Source organism: Capricornis sumatraensis, chromosome 6 (genome assembly GCF_032405125.1).
Source record: "Capricornis sumatraensis isolate serow.1 chromosome 6, serow.2, whole genome shotgun sequence".
Lineage (NCBI taxonomy): Eukaryota > Metazoa > Chordata > Mammalia > Artiodactyla > Bovidae > Capricornis > Capricornis sumatraensis.
Genome location: NC_091074.1, coordinates 85,362,264 through 85,387,391, shown reverse-complemented (window position 1 = coordinate 85,387,391; position 25,128 = coordinate 85,362,264). Strand labels below are relative to the sequence as shown.

At 40.4% G+C, this 25,128-nt stretch overlaps 1 protein-coding gene and 1 non-coding gene across 2 annotated transcripts in view; one reads left to right on the top strand and one right to left on the bottom strand.

Annotated features, from left to right (window-relative positions):
* Positions 1–21,503, top strand: part of RASEF (RAS and EF-hand domain containing) — an 84,331-nt gene extending 62,828 nt beyond the window's left edge. The window contains exons 10-17 of the mRNA XM_068974191.1: positions 2,121–2,355; positions 2,676–2,813; positions 2,930–3,077; positions 4,766–4,847; positions 6,288–6,402; positions 10,966–11,085; positions 14,239–14,315; positions 21,197–21,503. Coding sequence (XP_068830292.1) covers positions 2,121–2,355; positions 2,676–2,813; positions 2,930–3,077; positions 4,766–4,847; positions 6,288–6,402; positions 10,966–11,085; positions 14,239–14,315; positions 21,197–21,302 — 1,021 coding nt within the window. The 3' untranslated portion in view covers positions 21,303–21,503. The remainder of the gene's footprint in view (positions 1–2,120; positions 2,356–2,675; positions 2,814–2,929; positions 3,078–4,765; positions 4,848–6,287; positions 6,403–10,965; positions 11,086–14,238; positions 14,316–21,196) is intronic.
* On the bottom strand, positions 6,730–6,801 carry TRNAS-GGA (transfer RNA serine (anticodon GGA)). The gene has a single exon. It is a non-coding gene; the product is annotated as a tRNA-Ser (tRNA).
* Positions 21,504–25,128: the final 3,625 nt, after the last annotated feature.

The window sequence follows — 25,128 nt, the reverse complement described above, 5'->3', positions numbered from 1 at the left end:
GCATAAAAAAGCCATAAGGATATATTATACAACACAGGGGATATAACCAATATGTTATAAAAACTATAAATGGAGTATATAACCTGTAGAAATTGTGAATCACTATATTCTGTGCCTATAATTTATATAATAGTATACATCAATTATACTTCAATTAAAATGTTTTAATCAAAAGCATCTTGTAAATTTATTTTCATTTATTGCTTTTGTGTCCTTATTGGATTTTAAGTTGTATATTTGTTTTAGTTTTGTGTTTTTTCTAAGAACTCTAAAATATATAACTTGTGTTATATTTTTACATATTTAATCGTAATGAAAATATTCTTCAGGCAAAAAGACTAGTTTACTTTTGAAAGGGTATGTATATAAGTTGAGTTTGAGAAAGTCTGCTGCTGCTAAGTCACTTCAGTTGTGTCCAACTCTATGTGACCCCATAGACGGCAGCCCACCAGGCCCCCCTGGTCCCTGGGATTCTCCAGGCAAGAATACTGGAGTGGGTTGCCATTTCCTTCTCCAAGGCATGAAAGTGAAAAGTGATAGTGAAGTCACTCAGTCATGTCCGACTCGTAGCAACCCCATAGACTGCAGCCTACCAGGCTCCTCCGTCCATGGGATTTTCCAAGCAAAAGTACTGGAGTGGGTTGCCATTGCCTTCTCTGGAGAAAGTCTGATCTATACCTATATTTTTAATTTAGATTCTGTATAAAGGTGTCTTTTCAATCAGGATTTTTTTCTCTGTCATTCCTAATCAGAAATACAAATAGGTTAAAAAAAATGTTCTGACTGATCATAACGTGGAGCTGATTTTTATATATTTTTATATATTTCATTATATTATAATGAAACGGTTTCTTTAGGTTTCTTACAGCTTGACCTAAAATCAGTGTCAGAAGGAGAGTTTCATAAAAGATGACACAAATTTTAAAAATGTACACACATTTAGCTAAGCAGATTGAGATATGGTGAGAAATTCCTGTCCCAGGAGAAAGACTTTATAATTGAGCAACATATTTACAGAAAGTTAGGTGATTAAATTACCTTTTTTAGTTAATTTTAAACATTTGCTAATAATACCAAAATATTTTTGACTTCTCAGGTTTACATGGCATATATTTCTATAAAGATTACCCTTTCTTGTCTAAGAATATTCATTGAGAATATTTCTCATATCTGGAGATCTATGTTTCCTTCCCATTTCCTCTTTCTGATGATATCATATCTAGTGGCTAGTATGGTTTCTGATGTGTAGTAGGGACTAAATAAGTTGTTACTCTTGTTTTCTTTCAATATAAACTTAGATACTTAAGGGAATCAAATGGAAAAGCAAAATAAAATGAGAAAATGAACATTTTTAAAATATTGGAGTTTCCCAAGTGGAAAGATCCATAGAAATCAGGATTTCTAGTTTTTCTATGGTGCACCTTCTTAGGAAACCCCTCCCATCAAGAGTCTTTCCAGACATGTCAATACTTAGTGGCAGAAAACTCATCTCATATGCAAACCATTCTAGGGTCATACATTTCTAACTGCCTGTCATTTTTCACCATGTTGATTAGAGATGTGACTCCCGGAAAAGTTTATCAGTTGGCCCTTAGTGTTAACCCTTCCAAGTATTTGAGGAGAGAAGAAACAATTACAACTTAAGCCAAGTGCACTGAATCATTTCTCAGACTGGAGGGTTTTAAGTCTCAAGTCACAATAGAGATATTATCCAGAAATGAACACACTGTTCAGAATATGGTCCGATCACATTAGAATAAAAATGTTCCCATGTTCTGTATACGTTTTTTGTTAACACAACTTGAGATTGCATTTACATCCTGGACATTCTGATTCTTTTTGTATAAGGATGGTGATTTTTTTAAATGACTTCCTTTATTAAATGTTTGACTTGATTTAAATGTCTTTATCTTAATCAATTGTTGCATAGAATGAACTGTTTCTTTGAGTTTTTTATTTCCACTGATGCTTAATCATGGAATACATTACGCTCTTGGTAAGAACAAAAATATTGGTCTTGATTGCATTGCTGTCTGATTCCATTGCTGTCTGATTCCATTGCTGTGTCATCTTGAGAATCACTAGCCCTCAGGTACAGCAGTCCTCTCCTTTATTACCAGATCATCCCGCTGTTCCTACATGGATGAGGACTGTGACTCGCTGGCCCTCTGTGATCCCATGCAGAGGATGAATTGTGATGTTGACAGCCTGCCTGAGAGCTGCTTCGACAGTGGCTTGTCTACCCTGCGAGATTCCAATGAGTATGACTCGGAGGTGGAGTACAAGCACCAGAGGGGATTCCAGAAGTCGCACGGCATACAAGAGAGCTTTGGGGGTGATGCTTCGGACACAGACGTAAGCCCTGAAGTCACTGCTTCAAGTCCTAGGCCTGCTCTCCTTTCTTCCATAGAAATACATATCCCACCCTGTTTGAGCTTTTATCTGTCAGAGGCATTGTTTTAAAGGTTGTACATGTGAAACATAGTTGGGAGAACATTTTTCTCTACCAAGTTAGGGAAAAAGGAAAATAGATTTCCTTTTGTGGCCGCTCTGTTCCCTAACAGCATTGACTGTTGATTCAGCAGCATATTTTTCTTCTTTTTATTTCACAATGTACATGTGTAATGAAAGACTTTCTTTGTTTTTTAATGACCGACTTAAAAAAAAAAAAACAGGTTCCTGATATAAGGGATGAAGAGACATATGGCTCAGAAGGCGTGGCTTCCGTCCTGAACTGGAAGCCCCCAGAATCTGCTAATGAAGGCAGTATCGTTAGCTCCTCAAGAAAGCCCATCTCTGCGCTTTCACCACAGGTACGTGGTTTCAGAGACACTTCTCTTCATGAACACTCTTCATGTTCATGTCATATAACTTACTAGGAAGAAAGCGGGCACTGCCTTTGTCACCCACTGTGGCTTCCTTCCCCTAGACAGACATGGTGGATGAAAGCCATAAATCTTCCAGCTCGCAGAAGGCTTACAAGATTGTGCTGGCCGGGGACGCTGCAGTGGGGAAGTCAAGTTTCCTCATGAGACTTTGCAAGAATGAATTTCGAGGAAACACAAGTGCTACCCTGGGTATAGTTCTTTTTCAGAGAATAATGGGAAAATGACCTTCTTTAGGTTGATTCTATTTTCTTTAGGTATTATATTCACAGACCCAGAGATCTCTCTCTTTTCCCTCTGTATAATACATATGTACATATGTGTGTCAGTGCTCACATGTCCTTCCCTATAGAATAGTCCTCTGCTTTGGCCAAGGCCTAAATTTCGGAAAGGAAGACTAACAAGGGACTGAGGTATCCGTTAACAAGGGACTAAGGTATCTGCTTACCCAGTGAGATCAACCAAACCAATTTTAACGCCAGAGATGATGGAGTCATTTATTCAACAAGCACTTCTGGAGTCCTACTGTGAGCCACGTACTGTTATAGGCACTGCTTAGTCGCTCAACTGTATCCAACTCTTTGAGACTCCATGGACTGCAGCTGCCAGGCTCCTCTGTTCATGGGGATTCTCCAGGCAAGAGAATCCTGGAGTGGGTTGCCATGCCCTCCTCCAGGGGATCTTCCCAACCCCTGTCTCCTGCATTGCAGCCAGATTCTTCACCGACTGAGCCGCCAGTGAAGGCCTACAGGCACCACAGATACACAGTAAACAAAGCCAGCTAGATCCCAGCCCACCAAGAGGGAAATGGATGAGGAACACATTTTAAAAACAAGGTTTGGGAGAAGTGCCCTTTGGCATAGGATGCCCAGGGAAAGCCTTTCTGATCAGGAGTCACTTGATGTTGATGAAGTGATCTTACTGATGGCCAGTTTGTCATCATGGTCAGAATTATAGCCGAGTGTATGTTCCCTCCCCTCCCTCACAATGGAACACATGAATAATACCTCTCAGAACAAGGAAAAGTAGTCTCCTCATTTCCACATTTGTATAATAGTAAAAAGAAGTTGAAGATATGCAAATTATCATATATTATTATTCTTTATCTGGGCTTCCCTGGTGGCTCAGACGGTAAAGCATCTGTCTGCAATGCAGGAGACCCAAGTTCAGTCCCTAGCTTGGGAAGATCCCCTGGAGAAGGAAATGGCAGCCCACTCCAGTATTCTTGCCTGGAAAATCCCATGGACAGTGGGGACTGGTAGGCTACCGTCCATGGGGTCGCAAAGAACTCTTATTTTGATAACCAGAAACCCTAAAACAGATTGGTTACCCTCTTCACAATGGATGTCATTGTAACTTTATGGTACTGTTAAAACCCTTCAAGATGACAAAGCTGAAAGTTCACTTCAATTTGAGTCATAAAAAGCCTAAAATATTTGGTTCAGTTGCTAGAGCACCTGGCATATATACACACCATATACATGTATGTATATACATATGCATACACACATGGATATACCTGCATATATAATACATATATATGTATATGTATATATAATACATATATATACACATAGGCATATTTGTGTGCATGCACACACATAAAACCGAGTCCATCTAATTACGTGAACACAGAACATAGATTTTCCTTTTGTCCACAGAATAAATCCTTCCCCAAGCCAGCCAACCTGTGATATGCACATGTGGTCTGGCTTATAATTACTATGTGAAGGTCACTCTCATTGAAAGCCAGGTTCTTTCCTCTCTCTCACTGAACTTCACCCTACTGGCTTTTGTCTCATCTAAAGAGGGCTTGAAAAGTAAAATCCAATGGAACTATTTACATCATGTTCTCCATGTTCTCTTACCTTCTTTTTCAGGAGTTGATTTTCAAATGAAAATGCTGATCGTAGATGGAGAACGGACAGTACTGCAGCTGTGGGATACAGCTGGCCAGGAGAGGCAAGTACTTTCCCCAGAGCTTTGAATTCTGCTGGGGTTTGCACAGACAAGCCTTGTAGGACGTTCGGTATCTTTTGTGCTCATGATAATATAGTTCTGATATAGTGTTAGAATTTTAAGAATGCTCACTTTTTTCCACATCCTTTCTTTCTTCACTCTTCCATCATCAGTCATGTGAGTCCCTCTAAGCTCCCTTTGAACTGGTGACACACTGGGGAAAAGAGAGTGCCCTTTCCTAATGAGAGAATGTCAGTGAGGCAGCACTCCTGAAAGTGGCAACAGTGTGAGCAGCTGGGGAGCTGGGGCACCAGAGAAGATGGAGAAGACAACCTGTCAGCTCCTCTGTTCAAGGGAAGAGACGCAAACTAAACAGTAGAGCTGCGTATGGCGACACCCTCTCTGTCTTTCATTGTTGATGGACAGAAGTGTGAAGCATAGGTCTTAATCTTATCTCTTTGGCAACAGACTGAATCTGTTTGTGCAGCAAAAAAGTTTGGGGGTACCTGCCAGCCTCTGTAACAGAGCACCACTCAGAGTATTCAGATTCAACAGTAAACAGACACACACAAATACCTGCCCACACAGACCTCATATTTTCTAGCAGCATTTAAAAAACGTGTGGTTGACAGGGCCCTATTTAAGACCTTGCAAAATATTATACTTGGTTGAGTTAGGACATATAGATTGAGGTGTGCTCTTCCCTTGGGAAGCCCCCCACACCCCATGTGTGTACCCTGTGGTGTTCCACATGGTTGGGTCTTCTTCCAGCCACCCACAGTAAATACTCCCTACCCACCACCCAAAAAGTAGTTTTGCTTGGATGTGCCTCTCCTTCCATGTTTCTCTGTGTTGGGTTCCAGTAGCTTGTTGCTGGGGCTGACAGTTTTAGAAGTTATGCTCTCAACTTTGTCCTGACTATGCACTGGGCTTTGTAGACTTTCTTGAGATTGTTTGGTGGAGGAAATGATTGACTTTTCTAAATCACTAGCGCAGATTCTTCTGTTACCTTTCACTAGGTCATTCTAGGCCTCTGGGATGACCATTTCACAGAATTACGTTGCCTGTAGATTCTTCTCAATTGGGCTTGGTTTTTCTTTTTAATATTTTTATTTATTTATTTATTTGCTGCATCTGGTTTTAGTTGTCATGCAGGATCTTTCATTGCAGCACACAGACACTCTAGTTGTGGCACAAGGGGTTAGCAGTTTTGCTTAGGCTCAGTTACTCTGAGGCATGTGGGATCTTAGTTCCCTGACTAGGGACCGAACCTGCGCCCCCTACATTGCAAAGCAGATTCTTAACCACTGGACCAGCAGGGAAGTCCCAAGGCTTACTTTAAAGATGAGGGGTGGGGGGAAAGTGAGCATAAAAGAGATGAAGAATGAGGCAACACCAAACTGACTAACTGATTAGAACTGTTACCCTCATGCTTTTCTCCAGATTCAGAAGCATTGCCAAGTCTTACTTCAGAAGAGCAGATGGTGTTTTGCTGTTGTATGATGTTACGTGTGAGAAAAGCTTTCTTAATGTACGAGAATGGGTAGATATGATTGAGGTAAGAAATCAAAACACACAACAAAAAAATTACATGGGAGAGTTATAGGCTTGATCTCTGGAAATGCTGTTTCTCCTTTGTAAAAATGAACTCAGAAACCATTGATCTAGGCTCTCAGAAAGAACTGGATGTGGGAGGCAGGGTTCCTAATAGTACTTAGCAGCACTGGTATCCTCCTTGGTAGCGGGCCAGTTCCCATAGAACCAAAGTGAAGTCGCTCAGTCATGTCCTACTCTTTGCGACCCCATCGACTGTAGGCTCCTCCCTCCATGGGATTCTCCAGGCAAGAGTACTGGAGTGGATTGCCATTTCCTTCTCCAGGGGATCTTCCCGACCCAGGGATCGAACCCGGGTCTCCTGCATTCCAGGCAGATGCTTTAACCTCTGAGCTACCAGGGAAACCAAGGACACTAATAAAGTGAGCTTCTGAGTGGTGGTGGGAGAGGGGGAAGTCCTGGGTTTTAATATGATCAGAACCTGATTGGCAGCAAGTGAAAATCCAGACAACCCAAGGAAAAGTTCTCACAAACAAGAGGGTGATGGAGCTGGGTGTGTAGTGTGACTGGAGGTGTAATAGGGGCTTCCACGTGTGCTAGATGTATAGGTGAAAGCACACCAACACGTGTGCTAGAAGTATAAGTGAAATACCATCACCACCTGGCACCACCCAGTCCAAATTCTATAGGAGCCGTGTTCTCAGCCTTCTTCTGATAGAGATTTGGGTCTTTACATACCCAACGTACTACTAACATACTAGTTGGTATTTTAAACATGTGTGGTTACTATCTATGCTTTGTTTTGCTCAAATGAGATGGTGTCTTTCATCTGAGAAGCTTTCATATCCTTTGTTTCATGGTCAATAATTTTTTAAAGTAGGAAACTATTTTGACCACAGTTAATGTTCTGCCAACATTATTAATCACCATTAATCACCAAAAAACCTACAGTTCAAGCCATGATTCAGTGTAGTCTCTTGGGAAAAAAAAAAACCTAGTAGCTAATACAATTTTTCAAGTATGTCTGTGATCTATCATTTTTAACAGGCATTAAGTGCAGTGGTGGCTGAACAGAGAACTGATTGTTGTCTGATCTCAAGTCAGCCTCTAGATTCTTTAGTTGGGCCTGTTTCATACCCTGTAAAATATGTTCTCTTTCTAACTAAAATATATGTTCTCTTTCTAACTAAAGATGTAAGAAATGACTGGCTGAAAAATGGCAATAAGACTCAATGATAAATATGCATTTTGCTCAACTGAAAAATCATGACTGAAAAATTATATATACATCAAAAGCATGTTGACATTTATGTAGTATTTTTATTTCACAAAATTTTCTACATGTTATATTCACCTCTGTAACATATCTGAGAAAGGAAGTAAATGTCTTGTTGTCCTCACTTTTTATGAGAAACCCGAGGCATAGAAAGTGCATGACTGGCTTGTCATTTGGAGGCTGGAGTGGAAGGGAGAATTCGACCTCCTGATTCAACACTGGTTGTTCTTTTGATGAAGCTCCAGAATGAGCAGCAGGCTAAGAAAAACTCCTCCAATATCAAGAAAGGATCTCCAAGGTAGTTAGTGCCTAGAGGAGAGGCATCTACTCAAGGGGACAGAGGAAGCTCTGGGGAGACCAATAAGAGAAGAATGGATAATCCCAACTAACTCAGGCACAGATATTTAAGGTCTATAGCAAAACTGTTTATTGTTGAAACTTTTGGACTTGATCTCCCTTTTAAGACTTTGGATTATACTCAAGACAAGGAGGCACAGAAGGCAGGGTCAGCCATAGGGTTGAAAAAGCCCTATGTGACGTTACGGCCTATGCCAGGTGCCCTACTGCCATAATTTGCTAGGTAAGTAAGCACCTACTTGCCTTAAGTGATTCATTTAGCTATTGGTGTTACCTTTCATAGGTTCGGAAAAGAGAGAAAATTGTATTCAAGATGAAATATTGAATTTGTTACTGGAGAAAAAATGAGATGCCACTTGGCATTTGACTTTGACTTATCTCAGTGAGTCTTCACCATGGCTCACCTTTTCTCATTTGGGGAAATTCTGTTGGGACAGTTTATATGGCCACTATAATATGGGTCAAAACTAACAGTGAGATAGTTCAGATGCGTGAAAGGATTGGGAAGCAGTGGAGTGTCAGTGGTGAATGGATCCTCTGAATTAATAATTAATATATTTCACCTGAAAACCACTAGGTTAGAAAATCTTAAAATTATGGCCATTTACCTGTTATTAATAATTTGTTGATTGGATATTTGGGTAAAAGTTGAATGGAGACACTTAAGACATGAAATCTCTTTCCAACTTCTACACATTCAAAAATATTTTGGGCATCCCTGTTTTGTGCATGTATTGGCAGTATATCCATTAAAAAGGCCCTGCCCTTTGGAGCTTGTATTCTAGTTCATTTCAGTTCAATTCAGTCACTTAGTCGTGTCCGACTCTTTGCAACCCCATGAATCGCAGCACGCCAGGCCTCCCTGTCTATCACCAACTCCCGGAGTTCACTCAAACTCATGTCCATTGAGTCAGTGATGCCATCCAGCCATCTCATCCTCTGTCGTCCCCTTCTCCTCCTGCCCTCAATCCCTCCCAGCATCAAAGTCTTTTCCAATGAGTCAACTCTTTGCATGAAGTGGCCAAAGTACTGGAGTTTTAGCTTTAGCATCATTCCTTCCAAAGAAATCCCAGGGCTGATCTCCTTCAGAATGGATTGGTTGGATCTACTTGCAGTCCAAGGGACTCTCAAGAGCCTTCTCCAACACCACAGTTCAAAAGCATCAATTCTTCGGCGCTCAGCCTTCTTCACAGTCCAACTCTCATATCCATACACGACCACAGGAAAAACCATAGCCTTGACTAGATGGACCTTAGTCGGCAAAGTAATGTCTCTGCTTTTGAATATACTATCTAGGTTGGTCATAACTTTTCTTCCAAGGAATAAGCATCTTTTAATTTCATGGCTGCAGTCACCATCTTCAGTGATTTTGGAGCCCAAAAAAATAAACTCTGACACTGTTTCCACTGTTTCCCCATCTATTTCCCATGAAGTGATGGGACCGGATGCCATGATCTTAGTTTTCTGAATGTTGAGCTTTAAGCCAACTTTTTCACTCTCTTCTTTCACTTTCATCAAGAGGCTTTTTAGTTGCTCTTCACTTTCTGCCATAAGGGTGGTGTCATCTGCATATCTGAGGTTATTGAAAAGGCAACCGACATAAATAAATAAAATGAATGATAGGAAGTGCTAGATGTAGAAGCAAAACAAGGCCAGGATAACTGGCCTTATGGTGAGGCAGAGTGCTGCAGGTGGTGCAGTCAGGCGGGTCAGACTAGGAGGTCATATTTGAGTCAAGACTTGAAGGAGGTGCCGTTACTTACCCATGTGGCTTTGAGAAGTCTTGGCTGACTTAAGTGAATATTTGACTAATGGCTTCCATACGAACCTGAGCAGTTCCCCACAGAATACAATTACTTAACACATTAATGGGTGGGGTGTCTAGTCTGGGGGAGGGCTTTTCATTTCCTTCTCCCCTTTGCTTTTGCTTCACTCTGATGCATTCTGTTGGAGGAAAATGGTCAGAAGAGAAAGGAAGTATAGTTTCAGGGCTCATTTTTGATGCTACATCAGGTGTGGCACCAAAGTGGGTGAGCAGCCGGCTGTGTTTAGGCGCTGCAAAGAATCATTTCCCCACGTGTCAGTCACCACTGCTGCTTCACTTGTTTAGGAGCCAAAAGGCTGTTTCTCTAGTCACGTAGTCTTCAGTTCTCATCATAGCCTGCTGAGGGGGCCTTACTGACCCCTTCATTTCAGACAGGGAAATGGAGTCAGAAACAGGAAGAGACTTGCTGGACTTCACGCAGTCACAGCCGGTGAGCAGCCAGGTGGTGGGAGGGGTGGAGTCTCAGACTTACTTCTGCCTCTCACATCTTCCAGTCAGCCAGCCAGCTCCTCTGTGAAGGCCACGACATGTGCACATGCTAATTGGGGAGCATTATCCTGAGAAACTGGTGCTTTGAATGATTGCTCATCAACTCCTCACAAGAAATATGTTGATCTTTAGGGCCTTTGTATTTTGCTTTTGTCGTAAGCCAGATAGCAGTGAGTGTGGAGCTTTCAGACTCCTTTTTTGTCCCCTCATAGCTGAGGGAATATTTGTGTGTTTTGTACCTGGGGTAATGAAGCCGGCTTGTTATCACCTCTGTTTGGAGTGAAAATTATAGCAAATTATGTGAGCACTACAGCTAAATGTAACTCTAGGTGATGCGTCTTGAGTTTGTATTGGTTTCTGTAGTGGCAAGGATGATGGAGTCATTTGGACCTCGGCCCTCACCCTTACGACATCTTATTTAACCTCTCTGAATTTCAGTGTTCTGGTCTGGAAATGGGGAAAAGTCTGTCTCCTTTTAGGGATATTTTGGAGTTTAAAGATACTGTCTGTACACCATGTGGCATACAAGGGGCACCCAGAAAGGTAGCTGTTGCTGTCATCATCCTCATAACTTGTCCAGTGTTTCATGTATGCACCGTTTTTTCTTTTCTTCATGATAGGATGCAGCCCATGAGAGCATTCCTATCATGTTGGTGGGAAACAAGGCTGATCTTCGTGATGCTGCTGAAGCAGAGGGACAAAAATGTGTCCCAGGGTACTTTGGAGAAAAACTGGCCATGGTAAGAGTAAGAGCGGGTCCAAACTAGAAGGGGTCTTTCACTTTTCTCTATGTGTGCTGAAAGGGGTGTTTGACAAAGCTCCACTCTGTCTGATGGGTCTTCTGTCCTTACACAGACAGAATTCCCAGTGCCCCCTATCTACCCCATGAACGTAAATAATTAACAACAAAAATTAAATCCCCTGTGGGGGTAAAACAATCATGTGATCATTTTCCCCACTGAGTATCAGTGACAAAGAGGAGGCAAAATTCTCCTGTCTTCTTCCTCACTCTTCCCCAGTTCCTGGAATCCTCCTCTAGTCCTGGGATCCAGGTGAAGGAATAAGAATGGGTGTCCTGTTTGGAAAAGTTGACTTTGGTTCCACAGGGTCACTGTGCCAAGGAGCAGCAGATGATGCAGTGTGTCACCTGGGTGACAGGGTGAAGAGAATTGGTAGACATGTTCTTTTTTCCAAGATTTGTACTCAGTTGGAATAGTATAAAATTATTCTTGGTTATGCATTTGTACAAGGAATGGGCCTCATTTCTGTTCAGATTACTGTTGTGGGCAGTGCTTATTCTCTTATCACTGTCATTGTGTCAGAATGCTTCGTGGCCCTCTTATGACTTGTTTTACCCAAACAAGGAATCAGATGGCCCTTGGGTCACATAAGTTCTTACCATAACAGTCTCATTTGGCATAGCTATCATTATTGTCTGTCATCATCAGTGAAAAGACTGCTCTATAATATAAACAAGTGATATTTTAAAAGAAGTTTCAATTTCCCTATTTTAAGTTTGAATTGTTTCTTATTTTAAATGGTATAACTGTGAGCCAAATATGATAAACATTAAAACTAGGCAATGAAATACAGACAAGATCCATTCAACACATATTTAATTGTATTTACCAAGTGAAAAGTACTTTATTGTGAGCTGAGCAAAGGGTAGAGAACAAAAGAGACCATCCTTGCCCTCACATAGTTTACTGTCTAGGGGAGACAGACATTAAACCTATGTAATCCACTCGTCCCCCTAGACAGCCATCACTCCTGGCCGCATGCCAACTTTATTCCTTCTCCAAAATTTCTTATTGATGCTCCAAGGTTTGCTTACTTATTATGCATCTCATGTCCGCCACCCTCCTGCATCCTCAAAGGCCATCTCTATTTCACCCGATAACATCCTGACTATGAAATTCAGCAGCAGCACTACCCATTTCTACTAGAAATAAGATTCATTTGGGGAATTATTCTAGCATTTCTGTGGATTGAGGGGGTCATGAGTAAAAGTTTCACAGTAATCTTTCCCCATTGTTTGGTCGTTCCTTTCTCCCTGCTCCAGAGTATCTATCACATCCTCTCCCAGTGCCACACAGGAACCAGGTAAACCACACCTGGCCCCACAGCACACACAGTCCTCCTTTCCGAAAGTTGTTTCCAGCTTGCTAGACAAAAACACACTTCATCAATTACAATTGTGGCAAGTGCCGTGCTGGAAAAATACATGTCAAGAGGTTTTGTAATAGGAATTCCTAATGCTGACTTTTTCAGAGTTAGGAAACACTTAATCTCAACTTCAAGGAAGGATTACCTAAAAATCGAAAAGGTAGGTAAAAGTAAGCCTGGTGAAGGGGGTTACTAAGGATATAGGATAACCTAGGTAGTGGTAACAACAGGTGCAAAGGTCCTGAAAATGAACACTCAGTTGTGTCCGACTCTTTGCGACCCCATGGACTGTACAGTCCATGGAATTCTCCAGACCAGAATACTGGAGTGGGTAGCCTTCCCTTCTCCAGGGGATCTTCCCGACCCAGGTAGCAAACCCAGGTGTCCCACATTGCAGTCAGATTCTTTACCCACTGAGCCACAAGGGAAGCCTGCAAAGGTCCTAAGGTGGGAGAAAATTTGGAGCACTGGAGAAATAGAGGGATGGCCAGGGTAACTTGAGCGTTGTGAGGGAGAGTGGCCACTGGTAGAACTGAGAGGTTGGCTGGGGCCCCATACAAGCATACCTAGGCCTTGTCAGCCAGGTAAGCATTTCAATATTGCTTGTAAGGGATGGGGAACATCAGAAGGTCTGAAGCAGAAGAGTGATAACAGCCAATGACTGTATGTATAACCACTGGGAGGTTAAATAATAGAGGACTAGAAAATGTCCTTTGGTTTTAGCAACACAAAGGCTACTGAATCTCAATAGAAAAGGACGATAGGATGAAGAGGGGTGTGTTAGCTGCTGGCCTAAAGGAGACATACTTCTGATGGACATTTAATTCCTATGTGGTTAGCTTAAGCTATCATTTTTATCTCTCTCAAGTTATTTGATAGAGAACATTTGGTGGCATGTGTGACTCTTGGATATAAGAACCTTAAACTATGAAATTTTGTATAGTGGGATGGGTTTTTTTTGGGGGGATGCAAAATAAAAATTCTTTGATTGGGTGGAATATTATTCAGCCATTAAAAAGAATGAAATAATACCATTTGCCGCAACATGGATGGACCAAGAGAGCATCATACTGAGTGAAGTAAGTCAGACAGAGGAGAAAAATTATATGATATCCCTTATATGTGGAATCTAAAAAGAAATTATACAAATGAACTTACTTAAAAATCATAAACAGACTCACAAACTTTGAGAAGGAACCTATGGTTGCCATGGGGAAGGTTGGGGGAAAGGGATAGTTAGGGAGTTTGGGATGGACATGTACACACTGCTATATTTAAAAGGGATAACCAGCAAGAACCTACTGTATAGCACATGAAACTCTGCTCAGTGTTATGTGGCAGCCTGGATGAGACAGGGATTTGAGGGAGAGTGGATACATGTATATGTATGGCTGAGTCCCTTTGTTATTCATTTGAAACTATCACAACATTATTTGTTAACTGGATATACCCTAATAAAAAATAAAAAGTTTTTTTAAAAAATTCTTTCGACTAGGAACAGTTACTGGAATAACTAGGCTCATATGTGTTTTTTTTTTTAAAGTCTTAAAACTTTGAATCCAATTACTTAACTTATTTTTAGCATACTCAACAGGGGAATATTTTTATTTTATTGATTTTAAAAGTGAACATTCCAGGAAACCTAATCAAAGCCTTCATCTAATTGTATATGCATATATATATATATATATATTTATTTATTTATTTATTATTTTTTTTTTTTACAGACCTATGGGGCATTATTTTGTGAAACAAGCGCCAAAGATGGTTCAAATATAGTGGAAGCTGTTCTCCATCTTGCTCGGTAAAGTTTTGTCTTATATTTGGAAAACTGAATGTAGGATTGAATTTTCACTTAGCTGCTGTATGTGTCAAATATATTGATCATAAAGTGAATCTGTATTGGGGAACACTGTCTTGTCTTTCAGTAGTGGTTGGAGAAACAGTTTTTGAAAAAAACTGGTAATGCTGCTTGTTCCCTGTGAACATTGGGAAAATACTTCTACTGCCAAACAAAAGCAGGTGCACCTGAGATGTCACTGACATTTCTGCAAAATGTCACCACAAAGCTAACAGTTGACATGTATGAATCATTTCCAGGAACCAGATTTTAAACACAAGAGACCATTATGAATATAACTATTATGACATTTTCCAAGGTAAAGGAAAAAAATTTCACAAAGCAAATTGTATATCATGCCAGTTGGAAACATTTTGTTTACATTCTTACCCAGGTAATTTTTAAGCTTAGACAATGGTGTTAATAATAAATAACATTCTGGGATGTGGATTAGAATGAAAACTGCATCATTGAGGAACTCGGATTTAACTGTATTTCAATCTTTGCAGTATTCTTAGGAAATAACAACGTTTTCTGTTAGACTTATTTCTTCTGCTAGTTTTCTGCCACAAGTGAAAAAGATGATTCTTTACTGCTCTAACAGTTTAAATATTAAAAAAAAGGAAAAAAAAATATAAAAACATGCATTATCAAAATCCAGCCAATGAACTTTAATTGTTGACAAAGCAAAACGACTTTAGGCATGTAGTTCTTTTTCTGATCATTTGTGAGATTCTGGTTTTTATAAGAATCTTAACTTCAGTAGAATAAAGGGCTCAGCACTACCTTCACGTCAGGTAGGAGGTGCTACATTGCTGCCCCAGCTGAGCAGGAAAGGAACCTGCAGCTAAGGCGCTCTGCGTGGCTGAGGGCTTCTGCCCAGCACGCTGGAGGAGTGTAGTGTCAGGAGGCTCAAAGTCCAATCTTAAATCTGCCCCGAACAGCTGTGGAGTCTTGACTAAGTCCGACATTTCTAATCTGTAAAATGAGGGAAGGGGCTAAAGAAAATGATCCATAAGGCTTTCCAGTCCTGACAGCCTATGAGTCCATAGATAAGTGTGTTGAGTCAGCCTAGCAGCCACCCTGTTTACAGTGTAGCTTTACTTTAAACAGCTATGTGCAGAAGCATTTTGATAACAAGGTCACTTCTTGTGAATCACTCATCAGAGAGCTTTTTAAATTGTTGTTGAGACCTCTAGGTTACTTATGTTAACAATATGTTAAATAGGAAAATTATAAATAAAGCAAATCTGTAGAGCCTTTAATTTGCTTTATACCGTGTCATCTGATTGTTGGTCAAAGTACCAAGTCTTAAATGAAAATGGTTTCGTTTCCACCAGTAAGATTACTTTAAAAAGTTTTACAGCCTTCAAAATATTGTATATAATGCAAAACATTAATTCTTGACTTGATCTCATAAGATAGTTCCCATAATTCCATTCCATACCATGTCATGTCTTAAAACCTGAACTAGAAAAGTTTATGGATTTGCACTGTCTGAAACAGTGTTTATTTTTAAAGGGAGGCCATAAGTGTTTGGTTAACAACCTGAATTCCTTTGCCTTTTCTTGAAAAACCTCTCAATCCCAGGAAAGGTCGTTCCTAGAAATTCAGTTTCCCTGTAGGGCTGACAGGACGTTCATTCTATCTACTGTCCATCAGTACGTCAGTCTGCCACCACTAGAGCCACAGGCTTTAAACATTTTGCAATAGATTCAAGTACAACAGGCATCAAATTGGTCAGTGGCCTGAAATTTGAGAAAAACATAAAAAGCTCAGGCTGATATATTAGTTCAGCACTGTTGCTGAACCCACTGGGTGTAAATCTGTCCATAAGACTGATTCATTTAAAATGCTGTTAAGCATATGGCAGTTTGGGGTGAAGTGATTTAGTTTTCCCAACCTTAAACCTGTTTTAGATGTTTGGAATTATATTTTCCTGATTCCCTTAAAGTGGGAGTGCCTGCATTTTGAGTAGATTTAAGGAAACTGAAGGCCAAGTGAAAAATACAGCCTGTTTTTCTCCCTTAATATTTGCTTTCAAGGTTCAGTAATGTCTGCATTATTATGAGTGCTCAGCATAAAGGCCTTGTAGAGATATCAGGATATGTAAGATAGGCTGTGCAATTTAAAATTAGAGAAAAAAAAGAAAAATATGACCAGACAGCCATATGATACATAGCTGATAGGGGCCTGTTGGACCTCCCAGAAGAGAGAGATGTGAGTTGTCTTGTGAAGATACTGTGTTTACTGTACCCATTGTACAGATAAGAAAACTGAGGATTAGAAAGTTTTATCTGCTTGCTCAAAGTGACACAGCTACTAAGTGGCAAAATTAGGACTTTGTACTACTTTGAATCTCTGATTTGCCTTTTAAATGCTGGCAATTTCAGGATTCTATTTTGCACTCTCTTGTTCTTACTTTCTCTGCCTAATGTCTTCCATCCCCATGGTTCCTAAAACTGTGTCTAGACAGTGACTTCCAATTTCTATATTTTTAACTCCCATCTTTTTTAAAATTCCATGTTCCCACCCACCAACAAATGGAAATTCCATAGGTCTGACTGACCCAACATAGCTAAATCCTAATGTGTTTTCTATAAAATTGTTCTTCACTCTATACTCCCCTTTTCAGGAAACTATTAACATTATAATAATTAAAAAACAAATAGTAACCTAGAGTCAATCTTGACTCCTTCCTCTTTCTTCATCATCTGCCTCTAGTGGGTTCTGAGGCCCTAATGATTCAGTGACCTCTCTGCACTTTTTCTTCAATCTGTCCATATTCTTTCTCTAATCAGGGTGATCTTTGTAAATAAAAATCCAATTAATATACTTTCCTGCTTGCACCCCACATTGGTGTCCAACCTACAGCAAAGAACCCAGTCTCTTTTAGCAAGTGGCTAACAGTCCCCCAGAGCCAGATCTCAGCTACCTTTCTGTTTGCATCTCTTCTTGCTTCCCAAATGAATGATAATCTCTAGACACAGCAAACTTTGCCTCCAGTCATGGCCAGGTTCTTTTATTCCTCTTTGTCTCTTTGTAAGCTGTTCCCCGAACCTGGAACCCCCCTTCCTCTTTAAATGAATTCCTATCCTGCCAGTAGGTCGGCTCCGCTGTGCTTGTGTGTTAGCAGCTTTCAGGACCTGGTAACGATTTTTTTAGAAGATACCTGGCTCTCTCTCAGAGCTCACTAGTTGAGGATCCCAGAGCCTGGCATAAGTCGGAGACTTGTTGAATGACCCAGTGGTCAAGCTTTTGCATTTGGAAGCTGTGTTAGTTTTCTGTTGTCACTGTAACAAATTCCTACTAACCTAGTGGCTTAAGCAATACAAATATAGTTCAGGAGGTCATAAATCTGAACCAGGTCTTACAGGGTGTTACGGGTTGAACTGTGTATCCTCCTTCTTTTCCTGAGTCTTTGTTTCCTCATCTGTGAAGACAGTGATGCTCACCTGTCATATCACAGTGTGTGTGTTGTAATAAGGACTTAAGTGAAAATGTGTGGCATAGCATTTATTAACTGGTCTTCAGCAAGAACTAGTTTCCCTTTTCTTTCCTACTCAGGTGCAGTGGTTTTCAAAGGTTAGCACATCAGCTCCTTCTGGGGCTGTGCTGACCAGTTTAGTGGCCACTATCCACTGGAAGTGTGGTTATCCAAGCCGAGATGTGCTAGGTGTATTAAATAAATACTGAGTTTTGAAGTCAGTATAAAAACTGTAAAATACCTCATGACTATTTTTATTGGTAACATGCTGAAGTGATAGTATTGTTGTAATACCAAGTTGATTAAAATATATTAATGAAATTAATTTCACCTATTTCTCTTTACACTTTTTACTGTGGCTGCTAAAAACTTTTAAATTACATATATGAATTACATTCTATTAAATAGCACTGCTGTGCTGGGAACATGCCAGTTCCAGGATCTGGGAACAAAGCACACAAAATGTAGTACCCCGGGAACAATACCAACTTTTATTTTCTGAAATTACCAGGAGAGACTGGATCTCACTGGAGGGGCCTTGGCTGCTCTCCCTCAGATGTTTCATGCATTTACGGTCATGGCAGGGTTTGCTGTGTGTTGCCAAGGTGCTCCTTCCTGTGGCATCTCAGCCCCCAGGACCTCTCTGCTATTCTCTATCCAGTGAGGAGCCCTCGGCCTCTTACATGGCAGCTCAAAATGATCAGGCCTTATTAATGCCTCATGTGGAAGTGCCAGCACACCATTCCCTCGCCATTCCATTGGACTGAGCAGTTACAGAGCTGGTCCTGACCACGGGGGAGCCGCACAAGCTTCATTCACCACTAGTGGGGGAATGGCAGACACTGACAGGCAAGGTGGAATTCTCTGTGGCCATCCTGGGGACAAGCTGTCACACACTCCACACCACATGACATTTTAATTCAGCTTGTCTAAGGTGGAACTTCAGAATGTGTGTATTACACAAGCATCCCCAGGGGTAGGAGACTTTCTTAAGGGGGCATGGAGACTTCACAGGATCATGGAGATCTTTGGTGCAGTGTTGCTTCAGTTCAGTTCAGTTCAGTTCAGTTGCTCAGTTGTGTCTGACTCTTTGCGACCCCATGAATTGCAGCACGCCCAGGCCTCCCTGTCCATCACCAACTCCCGGAGTTCACTCAAACTCATGTCCATCGAGTTGGTGATACCATCCAGCCCTCTCATCCTCTGGCGTCCCCTTCTTCTCCTGCCCCCAATCCCTCCCAACATCAAAGTCTTTTCCAATGAGTCAACTCTTCGCATGAGGTGGCCAAAGTATTGGAGTTTCAGTTTTAGCATCAATCCTTCCAATGAACACCCAGGACTGATCTCCTTCAGAATGGACTGCTTGGATCTCCTTGCAGTCCAAGGGACTCTCAAGAGTCTTCTCCAACACCACAGTTCAAAAGCCATCAATTCTTCGGCGCTCAGCTTTCTTCACAGTCCAACTCTCACATCCATACATAACTACTGGAAAAACCATAGCCTTGACTAGATGGACCTGTGTTGGCAAAGTAATGTCTCTGCTTTTGAATATGCTATCTAGGTTGGTCATAACTTTCCTTCCAAGGAGTAAGCGTGTTTTAATTTCATGGCTGCAGTCACCATCTGCAGTGATTTTGGAGCCCCGAAAAATAAAGTCTGACACTGTTTCCACTGTTTCCCCATCTGTTTGCCATGAAGTGATAAGACCAGATGCCATGATCTTCGTTTCCTGAATGTTGAGCTTTAAACCAACTTTTTCACTCTCCTCTTTCACTTTCATCAAGAGGCTTTTTAGTTCCTCTTCACTTTCTGCCATAAGAGTGGTGTCATCTGCATATCTGAGGTTATTGATATTTCTCCTGGCAGTCTTGATTCCAGCTTGTGTTTCTTCCAGCCCAGCGTTTCTCATGATGTACTCTGCATATAAGTTAAATAAGCAGGGTGACAATATACAGCCTTGACGGACTCTTTCCTATTTGGAACCAGTCTGTTGTTCCATATCCAGTTCTAACTGCTGCTTCCTGACCTGCATACAGATTTCTCAAGAGGCAGGTCAGGTGGTCTGGTATTCCCATCTCTTTCAGAATTTTCCATAGTTTATTGTGATCCACATAGTCAAAGGCTTCGGCATAGTCAATAAAACAGAAATAGATGTTTTTCTGGAACTGTCTTGCTTTTTTGATGATCCAGAAGATGTTGGCAATTTGATCTCTGGTTCCTCTGCCTTTTCTAAAAGCAGCTTGAACATCTGGAAGTTCACGGTTCACGTATTGGCTGAAGCCTGGCTTGGAGAATTTTGAGCATTACTTTACTAGCGTGTGAGATAAGTGCAATTGTGTGGTAGTTTGAGCCTTCTTTGGCATTGCCTTTCTTTGGGATTGGAATGAAAACTGACCTTTTCCAGTCCTGTGGCCACTGCAGAGTTTTCCAAATTTGCTGGTATATTGCGTCCAGCACTTTCACAGCATCATCTTTCAGGATTTGAAACAGCTCAACTGAAATTCCATCACCTCCACTAGCTTTGTTCATAGTGATGCTTTCTAAGACCCACTTGACTTCACATTCTAGGATGTCTGGCTCTAGGTGAGTGATCACACCATCGTGATTATCTTGGTCATGAAGATCTTTTTTGTACAGTTCTTCTGTGTGTTCTTGCCACCTCTTCTTAATATCTTCTGCTTCTGTTGGGTCCATACCATTTCTGTCCTTTATCGAGCCCATCTTTGCATGAAGTGTTCCTCTGTTAATTCTAAAAGTGCCTCTGTTAATTCTAAAAAAAATTTAGGAAGAGACAAAAGGATTTTTTGGATTTTAACCATCTGCTGTTATCTCCATGATCAAGTATTATTTCAAAATGGTTATAAAGCCATCATTGTTTTTGTTAATGTTAAGCATTAGCTGGGAGTGGAAACTAGGTTCCAGAGCTGTGTGTGTGGCAGACTATACACCATGCATAACCACAGGAGCGAGCAACAGTAGTCTGTATGCATGTGTGTGTGCACCTGGGTATGTGTTTCTGTGTACATGCATGAGTGTGTAGCCTACTGTTCAGAATGCAGATGGCTGGAGCTCACCTGCATGGTTGCAATCCAAGTTCTGCCACTTCTTCAGCTATGTGACCTAAGGGAAATTTCTTAACGTTTTTTGTTTGCCTTCATTTTCTCACATATAAAATGGGACACAGTAAAATCATACCTGTGAGGATTAAATGTCAACACCTACAAAGCATTTAGCACCCTGTCTGGATGGCACACAGCAAGTGCTTAGCAGTGCAATTTTATTTCTACCGAGTTGTTTATGGTTCTATTTAGTACCTCAGTAATCTTCTCTGTCTGTATGTCTCTCTTTCTCTCTCCAGGGAAGTGAAAAAAAGAACTGATGAGGATGACAGCAAATCCATTACCAATCTGAGTGGCACTAGTTCCAAAAAGTCAACCCAGATGAAGAACTGTTGCAATGGTTAACTCCAAACCCTCCTCGGCCCATGAAGCCTTCATTCCCAGAGTACTGAGTGTACATGACTTATTTGCTTCTTCCATGAAGTGGTACATCCTACAGACACTTGCGTGGAAAGTTACAGTGTGGGGAATCTGAACTGTGTTCTCGGTCCCTCCAGAACCTCGGCTCTTTTTTGCTGTTTCAATGAGTGATTTGGGCCCCCTGGTTAAATATGCCTGCCTTATCTTTAGAAAGTCTTTTAATGCTCAGATCAAAGCTATAAAAGAAATTCACTGACATAATTAGATTCATGTGGTAGATGACATTTACTTCTAATATTCAGTACTATTGGGTTGGCCACAAATTTCGTTCAGGTTTTTCTCCATTTTATAGGAAACCCCAAACAAACTTTTTGGTCACCCCAATAGAAAACTAGTAAAAGGGGGTTACCTTCCTACCTTTGCTGTAAACTAGCCTTCTGGTCTTGAACCTGTCACCAGCCCACATTAGATCCATTTCCTCATCTGTAAACAAGCAGCTTGGCCTTTCAGGCCTCAGCTCTCTCAGCTCTGAAGCTCTTTAAGGAGTGAGGAGGAGAGTGTGATGGCCCACGGTTTATAAGGACTCTGGTCGTTCATCTTTTTAAATATTTAAGTATCAGTTTTTCTCACTTCTTGTACAAGAACAGAATTTAATTGAGAAAAAAGAAAGGTAATGTTTTATGCTCCAGTGGAGACAGAAAAATCTATTGTCTTATATATAAAGAAAACATTTGGGGGACAAAAATAGTTTGTATATTAAAGAGGGTATTTTATAATCTCAAAATACTTATAAAGACCATGGTTTGAATTCACTGCTAAAATTCTAATGAAAAATATAAAGCCACATGCTACTGAAAATACAATGCCCAGGAAAGTTGTCCTACTTCACTTTAAAAAAAATAAAAAAACCCAGCAAGAGACTGCAGGTGCTGGTGAAAGGGAGCAATTGAGAGTGACTACTAATGGGTATATTTCTTTGGGGATGAAGAGAATGTTCTGGAATTATATTGTGCTAATGTTGCACAACTTTGTGAATATACTAAAATCCACTAAATTGTATACTTTAAATGGTGAATGTTATGGTATGTGAACTATATAGGTGTATATATATAGTTTTTAAAATATACTAGTTTATCATTTTGCCAAATGAAAATATGCAAATTCAAACCTCCCCATGGCTTAAGAGCATAATCTCTTTTCTATAACAGATACACTAACACCTTGGCTGCCAGCATTCACATCCTTAAATAATGAACAGTGAAAGAAATGTTATGTGTAGTTTTGAAAAATCATCTCTTTTGGAGGGGAATTGTGGTTAGGGTACAGGTGAGTCAGTCCTTTGTCTGAGGTGACTCGGGACTCATCCTCACCAACAGCCTCAGGGGTCTTGCTCTCCTTAAAAGCTGTGCTGCCTCCCAGACTTCCCCACTGAAATGTCTCCAAAAGCCAAAGGAGTCAATACCTGACCCCAGGGTGGGTCAGCGAGGTGTGGTCTTTGGTTTCAATTTTCAGTGGCCAGAACCAACTAAGTTATTCCCAACCAGAGACTTGAACTTAACGTGATTCATAGGTCCAGGCCCCAAGCAGCCTGCTGAAAAAAATAATAGGTCTTATTTATTGTACTATGTGAGCTAAAAACATCCCTCTTAAAAAATTAAAACAACTCTACTTATAATTTTTATGATCAGACCTTAAATTCTCCAAGGTTTTTGGTTTTTTTTTTTAATGAAAATTGGGTAGTATGTTAACACAGCTTATAAATAGCCACAACATCCATTTAGCTTTTCAAAGTGTGCCTTCTCTCTACTGGTGAGATCTAGTTCAGTTTTGTTCTTTTTCACTGGGAAGTTGGTTCTGTCTTCAACAGCTCTACCATGGATTCCTGTTTCCTGTTTTTTGGTCCCAGAGGGGGAAAAAAAAGTTTACATTTTTTACTAAAAAGAAATACCTTGCTGGTGGGGAACTGTCAAACTGATTCAGGGAGGGATGGTTATTTTTGTGCCATGGTGCGATGAAAATTTTACCACTGCTGTTTGCCTTGGTGGCATCTGTGGAGCCCAGGTTAGAACAGACCTAACAGACCTGTGTGTTGATATATGGTATTCAAGTTTAGGAGTTTGGTGCAGTTGCACAAAACTGTGTTAGTATACATGTTACTGTGTTGTCTTTATTTATTTTCCCCCCAGTGTCTATATTTGTCTTACAATATGTATATAATAGTATATACCTTTGATACAGAAGTATTATCTTGGTCTTTGCTTCTGGACTATATGGGCAGTAACCCAAACTGATTAGATTACATAGGTGCCTATGATAAATGAAGCAAACATCTTTAACTATCTTAACATGGATAAATATTTTTGCAACAAAATTCAAATTAGACTTACAACTTTCAGCTTAGACTTACAGCTCTGGTTAGCTATCCTATTCAAAGAAAAGCTACTGCTAGCTCTTTCACTGCCCTGCTAGGAAACTATGTTTATTACCAAATTTGATTTTATGAAGCTGTTCCCAAATTTAGAGGGGTTTTTTTGGTAATAACAAAAACAGCTAGTGTTTTTAACTTGAACTTAATTTGTTACTCTACTCATCTTGTCTCAATTACTCCTTGTAGAGATTTTAAAATCACAATTACACTACACTCTTTTTTATGTATCCTGACACACTGGGTATTATTTTAGTTTTGACATGAAAAGAACACTGGCTATAGAGACATTTTTCCCTGTTAACTTTTAGCCTCGTGCATTTTCATAATTTATTTTTTTCTACTTGCTGCTTTATATGACATATGTGACATCTCATTATTTAATACTAAATGTGATTTGCATAAGGCCCAAACCACACAACCCTCTTGCTGAAGATAAAATTGAGCTTAAAGATTTATTTTCATATTTGTACAGTGATTAGCTTCAGAGTCATGGTTTTTGTGGGCTTTTATTATATGTATGTGTAAGAAATTTCATACATATATATTAAGACCTCTAAGTAATGAAATAATTATTTTATTATTTTGATTTACATGGTTTACATTTTCATAATATTGGCTGTATTTCATTTATACTGTTTCTCTTCAAACCACTAATAATTATCCTATAATGTGTAATTTATGGTAGTACAAATGTCTAAAGAATACATTATGTTTTCTGCATCATAAATTCAGTTAAAAAAAAAACACTTGCTTTGGTCTTCTTGTATTTCCTCCAGCTTTGCTTCAGGCATTGCTGAAATAATTTTAGTTCTAGGATGTGCCTACATGAAACTGCGCCTCTAAAACCCTGGCCCGGGCAACTAGCTGGGGAAGAAAAGGGTGGTGTGTGGTACCGTGGCACATCTCGTCCTCTCGACCAGCGGGGCTACAGGTTGACTAGCTTTGGGGTGTGATATCCAGGAGTAGTGAGGCTTTAGTAGAAAACTGGCAGGACATACTCTGGCCATTCTCATGACCTTGGGTTAGCCCCTTCTCTGACACCCCTCTGTGCACCTGCCAACAACACCCTGCCTAGCTAACTCCTGCTTCTCCTTCTAAACATCACTTCCTTCAGGAAGTTTCCCTGCTCATCCTGGTTTGGATGCGGTTGCCTGCTCTCACTTGTTTAGTACCCTTTCTAACTGGTCAGCATCCTTACTGACCTCATACTTGTTTAACTAGACATATTCTTTGAGCTTTATCCCTGTTGTTTGCTGCTGCCTCCCCTCTGCTATACACAGTGCTCGAATGGGTGATCAAAGAAAACTGTTTAAATAAGGCAGGCTTTGCAGAGTTTCTGCAGACACACATACACAGAGACATACACAACAGAATGACAAGCAG